This window comes from Lupinus angustifolius, chromosome LG02, assembly GCF_001865875.1.
Source record: "Lupinus angustifolius cultivar Tanjil chromosome LG02, LupAngTanjil_v1.0, whole genome shotgun sequence".
Lineage (NCBI taxonomy): Eukaryota > Viridiplantae > Streptophyta > Magnoliopsida > Fabales > Fabaceae > Lupinus > Lupinus angustifolius.
The window spans coordinates 21,556,972-21,565,575 of NC_032010.1; the positions used below are offsets into that span (position 1 = coordinate 21,556,972).

General features: G+C 30.7%; 1 protein-coding gene across 1 annotated transcript; it reads left to right on the forward strand.

The window, feature by feature from the left end:
• LOC109339312 (cationic peroxidase 1-like) lies at positions 5,762-7,464 on the forward strand. Its single transcript, XM_019576727.1, has 3 exons — positions 5,762-6,024; positions 6,226-6,420; positions 6,718-7,464. The coding sequence occupies exons 1-3, from the start codon at positions 5,800-5,802 to the stop codon at positions 7,282-7,284; spliced, it is 987 nt and encodes a 328-aa protein (XP_019432272.1). The 5' UTR covers positions 5,762-5,799; the 3' UTR covers positions 7,285-7,464.

Sequence of the window (8,604 nt, forward strand, 5' to 3'; positions counted from 1 at the left end):
TTATTTTTAGGTAAAATTAAGCTATGAAAATGATTTTTAACCCAAAAATTGAAATTTTTAAATATTAATAAACACATTTAAGTTCAAGTAGGCATGAAATATATATAATGAAGCATACATATAAACATATATATGCATTTAAGTTAAATATGCTTCATCAAGAATGACTAATTCTCGTCTAATTTTATAGAAATGTTCTTTTTCCAAATATTTAGTGAATATATCTGGTAGTTGGTTATGAGTATCAACAAATTATACAAACACATCCTTCTTTTGGACATGGTCCCTAAGGAAGTGATGCTTTATATCAATGTGTTTGGTTCTTGAATGGATAACTGGATTCTTTGTGAGATTTATTGCACTAGTATTGTCAAATTTTAGAGGAGTGCAGCCCAAGTCTAAACCATAATCTCATAATTGTTGCTTAAGCCACAACACTTGGGTACAACAACTACTTGTTGCAATATATTCAGCTTCAACAATGCTTAGGGATACACATGCTTGTTTCTTACATGACCAAGAAACTAAAGCATTCCCTAAAATATGACAAAACTTGTACTTTTCCTCTCAGTTTTGTATCATGCAAAATCTGAATCTAAATATCCAACCAAGTCACATATACTTTCTTTTGGATACCACAGTCCAACATTAGTTGTGCCTTTAAGATATTTCATGATTCTCTTAACAACAACTAAGTGTGATTCTTTTGGTTTGGATTGATAGCAAGCACACAGACACACACTAAACATGATATTAGGTCTACTAGCAGTTGAGTATAAAAGAGATCCAATCATACCTCGATACTTTGATATCTCGATGGATTTTCCTGCTTCATCCTTATCAATGTAAGTTCCAGATCCCATAGGAGTAACTATTTGCTTGCATCGATCCATGTAAAATCTTTTTAGCAAATCTTTGCAGTATTTGGATTGACTTACAAGAATACCATTGTCGCTGTTTGATTTATAATCCAAGGAATTAATTTAACTTCTTCATCATAGACATTTTAAACTCTCATTGCATCATATTTCCAAAATCACTACATAACAACTCATTAGTAGAACCGAAAATAATATCATCTACATAAATTTGAACAAGTAGAGTATGATGATTTATTTTCTTTATGAAGAGAGTAGTGTCGACCTTTCCTTTGTTGAAACCTTTTTCAAGTAGAAATTTAGTTAGACGATCATACCATGCACGAGGAGCTTGCTTTAAGCCATAGAGAGCTTTCTTTAATTTGTAGACATAAGAAGGATGTTTGTAATCTTCAAAACCAGGAGGTTGTTCAACAAACACATCTTCTTGAATGTAGCCATTGAGGAAAACACTATTTACATCCATTTGATATAACTGAAAATTCAAAGAGCAAGCATATGCAAGTAATAGCCTAATAGCTTCAAGTCTAGCAACCAGAGCAAAAGTTTCATCGAAATCGATACCTTCTTCCTGGTTGTATCCTTGGGCTACTAGTGTAGCTTTATTTCTAATTATAATACCATTTTCATCAGATTTATTTCTAAATACCCACCGAGTTCCAATAACATGCCTATTTTTAGGTCTAGGAAAATTACATTTAGTAATCGGTTACTCAAACTCTCTGTCCAATAGTGAATTTAAAATTCACGTAAAGTAATCGATTACTCAAATTTGAGTAATCGGTTACTCCAATTAAAATTTTGTTGGATAACTGATTCTTACTCATGTAACCTGTTAGTCAAATTTCAGTAACCTGTTACACAATATTTTGAAAAATGTTTTCATTTAAAACTTGAAGTGTTTCAATTCCTTTTAAAATATTTTGATCATTATTACTTTAGTATATTAAAGAGTATAGGATAGAAGTATCTATTTAGACTTAGACTAATTTTCTTGAAACTTTAATCTTCTTGGTCTTTATAAGTAATCTTACTTTTCTTCTTTTTGGTGATGTTGGTGTCTTCATCAAAACCTTGCCAATGTCAGGAGCAAAGATTTTCTTCACATTGATGTTTAATGGTCACTTTGGACATCGAGGATATTTTTATACATAATAAAGATAATGATTTATGTATATTTTGTATGGAACTATTATGTTTCAATTAAATGTTCTAGATTGATCTCACTAAGGACTAAAGAATGTCATGTTGGAAATAGCGAGTTTGGGATCATTGTATTGTATTTAATTTCCATATCACTAATCCATATTTAATATATGTCACTGAGTATATTAATATGATGATGATCATAGTCGATTCATACTTAATTGTGATGAAGATCACGATGGTTTCATAGTCGATATATAAGATGGACCATATGATATTATGAGATATCTAAATATAAATAATACATAGATGCATACCAAAAGAATATGTGAAGGGGTTATAATATAAATGGTATTAGGACCATATGGGATTAGGAGATATCTAAATATTGGATTTTTAATTATTTTTGGGCATTATATATTTAGTAAATTTATATTAGCTATTTATTTAAGGGGTTATAATATAAGTGGTTTAATCTTGATAAACCATATGACTTCCAATAACTGATATAAACTTAATAAATGAATACATATGTTGGGCCATATGAAATAATGAGAACTATATTTGTTAATACACTTAGAGGGTTATATTCCTCAATACACCAAACAATATTTTAGAACAGCATGATTTAGTGGAAGAAAATATATAGTCCCATGAGGAATCTCATGATTTAGTGGAAGAAAATTATCATACCAGAATACTTTTAAGGGATACAAAAGAGAAATATATGAACATGGATTTAAATATGCATGTACGTTCTCATTTTATTATAATTCACCGATAATAAGGATAAAATGTAACAATTTTAATTTTATTAAATATATTTAGAACAGCTAAAAAGAGTATCTATATAAATAGGTAATTAAATTTATAGGTTGCTTTCAACCCTCTCAAGTAATTAGTTATGACCAATTACCAAGATCAAATAACACAAGACTATTTTAGCTTAGCGAAAAATATTGAACTTGAGTGTATAAGAGTAGAAGCCGGGTAATAAACAAACTTTGTTGATGAAAGAAACACTAACTTCAATGATTTTTACGTTTTAAAAAAGAAAATCAGTCTTATCATCAAGTGTGAACATCCTTAGTGCATACCACAAATAGAGGTACCAATGTATTATTTTGGTTCTTAAATTTTTGTATTCTAAAAACAAAACAAAATGGTTAAAGCCACTTTTTCTACATTCAATCATGTAATTATACACTCATTTACATTCACTTTAAGTGGGTCATATTTTGTATGAGTAATATATATGTATTATCAATGTAAAAATTTATATATAATTAATATATCATCTACTATTCATTTATATTATTTATATTTAAAAGTCAATTTGATAATAATTAAACATAGATATAGAGATGATTTGTGGATAAATTAATAAAAATATATAATTTTTTATTTTCATTGAAAAATTAATTTTAAATAAAAACCGGTCAACATGACTAATACGGTTCAATTGAAAATCAATCGGTATAACTGGTTTTGACCGATTTTAACTGATATGATTGTATAACTGATATAACTATTGTATCATATCAGTATTAGGATTGGCTCACTAGTTTACTAGTTGAATCAGCCGGCATGAACTGGTTTTCACAACACTACTAATATGTACACAAAAAGGTATTTCCTTCTATATCATGAAAGGACACCCCTTGCATTAAGAATGTCAGCGCAAGCATATTTTAATTTGTTTCTTCTAACTACATGGGCGCAACTTAATGTACATGGGTGCAACTTAATGTTTAACGTCTATCTATTCACCAAGCCTCTAATAATTTAATAATATTATCTGCTCATTATTTTTTATAAAGTTGCACATTCTTTATTATTCTTATAATATAAAATAAAATAGCAACCTTTGAAGACAAACTATTTTTAATTTTTTCTATAATAATGTATACGACTTCTTAACAATCTAACTCTTAGTCACTTACTCTATGTTATTATTATTCATATATGCCAAAAAGCTTTAGATCGATGTCAACTGATCTCTCATCAAATATGCGAAGATTACTGCAGAAGTAATATACTTATTTACAAACTACGTAGATAATGCGGCGTTAACCATTTTGTTTAGTTTTTGAAAAAAAACTTTCACCAACAAAAATAATACATTCATACTACTATTTGTGGTATGCACTAAGATGTTCTCAGTTGATGATAATACTATTTCTTTTGAAACATAACAACCATACATCAACAATTTTTTTATATATACATGGTTTTTACTCTTATATACTCAAATTTAAGACTTTGTTTAAGGTAGAATAATATGGTGTTAGTTGATCTTAAATACTTATTGTTTATATATATTCTTTCTAGCTGTAAACGCGTGGCTAACTCTTTTAACCGGCTAAATATATTTGATAAAATATATTTGTATCATACCCATATGACAGTTAGTCAGGACTATGTCTAATCAAGAGTTGGTAGGGCATTAACATTTGTGTAATTCTTGAGGGATTTGGGTCAACTGTATTTTTTTCATAAGGAAATCTTTATTAAATAAGAGATAAAATAATTAGGAGAATAAGTGGTACTCATATTTACATAATTCCTATAATTAGCAAAGAGATAGAAAATTTGAAGGGTGTCTCACCCAATCGATAAAAGAATAAGAGAACAAAGAAAAACGAGAGCGTTGAGAAGGCTCCAAGAATTCAAAAAAAAAAAGCTCCATCACATCATCTAAGTTGAACCTCATATTATCAAAGATGACTTTGTTCCTTATGTGCCAAATGGTCCAAATAGCGGCAAACCAGAGAGCCTTCCACCAATGTTGTTTCTTATTATCTAACCTTATGGCATTTCATGGAGTGAGAAAAAAGTCTTGACATCATTATGGATAATAGAAATTAACCCAAAGCACGAATAAAGTTTTTGTCAAACAAAATAGGATATAGAACATGAGAAGAACAAGTGACTAATAGATTCCTCCAACTCACCACAAAGAGAACAAAGAGTGATATATTGAGGAATGGGGATCAGCTGTCCCAAAATGAGTATGTTCTCATGTCCCTAGCCAATGAGATTTCTCCAAGTAATACAAATATGTTATTTTATGTTTTTAGAATTTTTCTTTTTAATGAAGTGTCACTTTTTCATTGGTCTGGTACAGGAAAATGGGACAGGAATTGGGACAGGTGATCTCTGTCCATATGTTGAGGGATTGTTATCCCCAACCATGTACCTGACCAATTACAATGAAGCAAAATTAATAAAGTAATGAATATTTAATTTTTTTAACTGACGTGACATAATATGATTGGTCTGGGACATGGTTTGGGACAAGATTTGGGACAACAAATCCTTGTCCATATGTTAAGCACCTAATCCACCTGTAAGAGCAAAGTTTACTTTAGTTGGGACCACATCCAAACAATTTTCCAAACTAAGCACTTCATTTTAGTTGGAACGTTACAATCCCAATGTCTTTTGAAAAAAATAAGTTTGTCACATCATTCCACCTTTTGTAGAGTTTGATAAGCATTCATAACCCTGTATTGCTCACTCTTATCATGAATCCAAACCCAAGTATAAACAAATGTTGATTAGGCATAGAACCATTGATTGAGTCAATTGTATTAATTTAACTTAACCATTATTTTATTGCACATTATGAAATAAAATATTATACATGTTCATAACTTAAACAAGTAAAATAATTAAGATTATATCCGTTCCATCTATATATAAATCCTCGATGCAACTTGGCCTTACTCACAAAATAATATATTAGCTGAAAGCCATATAGAAGCATAACACAATGACTGCTTCTCATTTCCAATATTTCCTTTTCATTGTTTTGGTCACCTTAGCAACATTAGTCGTGATCCCTACTACACATGCCAAGTTGAGTCCTAACTACTATAACAAAGTTTGCCCTAAAGCATTAACAACCATAAGGTCTGTTGTTAAGAAAGCAATTGCTCGTGAGCGCCGTATTGGAGCATCTTTGCTGCGTCTTCATTTCCATGACTGCTTTGTTAATGTGAGTTAATACATATCCATTATCATATACACATGTTGTGTCCTCAGTGCTAGTCACATACAATTATCACGTGTCTAGTTTCCAAGTTTAATGAACATCATCCCAAAGTCATAAACTATCTATATTTATTTTGGATTGATATTTTAAATATATGCTGCATGCATGCCCTAAAATTTGCTTGTGAAAACTATATATATACAGGGTTGTGATGCATCAGTTCTTCTAGATGACACTCCTTCATTTGCGGGTGAGAAGACTTCATTCCCAAATAATAATTCACTGAGAGGGTTTGATGTGGTTGATGAGATTAAAGCAGCTGTTGACAAAGCTTGCAAACGCCCTGTGGTATCATGTGCTGATATCTTAGCTGTTGCAGCTCGTGATTCTGTAGCCATAGTGAGTCTCATTCTAGCCTCTGCTTTTGTTTTATGTCATCTGATAACCTGAGCAAAATGTCATTTGTACTGTTGTGACAACCTTTCATTTTATACATTATACACAATGTATTGATATTTTGTATTTTAAAACTCAGTTTTACAAGAGTCATCGTGTTGATTTTGTAAAAGTAAATTCAACTCTTTTTAAAAAAATAGAGTGAAGGTGTATTATGAAAATGTAAAGGGTAATTTATGTGTAGAATAACATTGTTATCATACACTGAAAAACTAACAAAATGTGCTTCTATTTTAACAGTTGGGAGGACAGAAATACTGGTACCAAGTGTTATTAGGCAGAAGAGATGCAAGAAATGCATCATGGGATGCTGCAAATAAAAATCTTCCTCCTCCATTTTTCAACTTCACACAGCTTCTTGGCCTTTTCCAGGGTCATGGGCTGAACCTTAAAGACCTTGTAGTCCTCTCTGGAGCCCACACCATTGGTGCTAGCCAATGCGGTGTTTTCAGAGACAGGATCTACAATGACACCAACATTGACCCAACATTTGCTGCGAATTTGCGTAACATATGCCCTCAAACTGGAAGTGACACCAATTTAGCACCATTGGATTCAACTCCTAAGAAATTTGACACCGTATTCTATACTTCTTTGTTGTATAAAAAGGGTCTTCTTCATTCTGATCAAGAACTCTTCAAGGGTGATGGCAGTGTCAGTGATAATTTGGTGCAACTATACAGCAAAAACTCTCACGCTTTTGCTGCAGACTTTGGACCTTCCGTGATCAAGATGGGTAACATCAAGCCTCTTACTGGAAATAATGGAGAGATCAGATGTCATTGCAGGAAAGTCAACGACTTCTAAAACTGTATTTTTATGAAGAAAGGGTGAAGATTGAGAAATGAGAAACTTTACAATTCAAAGTCATGCCAATTTTTATATTTTCTATGTTTTTTTATTAAGAAAAGTTCGTTTTTGTTGTTATTAATAAGAAGTGTTGGTTCATATAATGAATTATGAATTGTCAAGGAGTCTGTTAAATGTCGCTGAGCCGAAATTACATTCTTAAATTTTTATATAAATGTTGTATTAATGCTTGTGCCAAAAGTTAAATTTCCTAATGAAAAATTAAAGTTTGATAGATGACCCAAATTTCTTAGTAAAGATTGTGATTCATAAATTTTATTGTATCAAATTAATAAGGATTTAAATATTTTTCAATGTTCCATATATATATATATATATATATATTCTTATATTACTATCTCCATTACTAACTTTCTGAGTATACCTTATGCATTAATTAATAACTACTTTTATTTTAAGAGATAGTTAGTGAAGTAATTTTAATAATAATTAATGATGAGATAAAAGGTAAATATCTAGGAAAACAATTACTTGTGATGGCTATATTATAATAATAAACTATTCCCGATTTTCTTACTCATGAATTCTATAGGAATCTGTTGGGTTTACCTAATTATAAATTTCATCAGTTGTTTACCCGTCTTGGTGTGGTTGAGTTTGATTTTTGTTGTTTTAGTTTTTATAATTATAACACAATTATCTTGATAGAAAATCACAAATTAGTTCTTGCTTATTAATTTGTGGTTCTTTTGTAAGTTGGTTCTTTATAATTAAGAAAGCAGATTTTCACTAAGTGTAATCTATAATATGCACTTGCCTAAATTAATGAATATAACAAACAAAAAATAATTTTATGCTAGAGTATTTATAGTTTGTTAAAGCCAAAGTTAATCCAAACCAACAAAAAGTGACATTAGAAATGGTTAGGTAGAAAACTATAAAAACTCTACTAAGTATACCCTAACGTACTGATATTTGATAGGAGTAACATATCGTGTACTATGTACCTCGTAGCCATTCAAAAAAGAACCGTATATTAGGTCACTATGGTTTTTACTCTTGAGAGATGTTGGTTTTGTTTTGTGGCTGCTCTACTGTATTTTCTATGCAGGTTAGGTTTTGTGGCTGTTGTTTCTGGTTGGGCAGTTTTAGTGGTGGAGTAAAGCTTTGGGGCTCTACTGTTTTGTTGCGGTTTGTGTTGTTGCCATTGTTGATGCTATTGGGTTTTCGTGCTATGAGGGTTGCAGGTTCTGGGTGACTTTTGAATTCTTGGTTCTGCTGGTTTTGTCTCTTGTTATCTTTGGGGGCTGTTTTTTA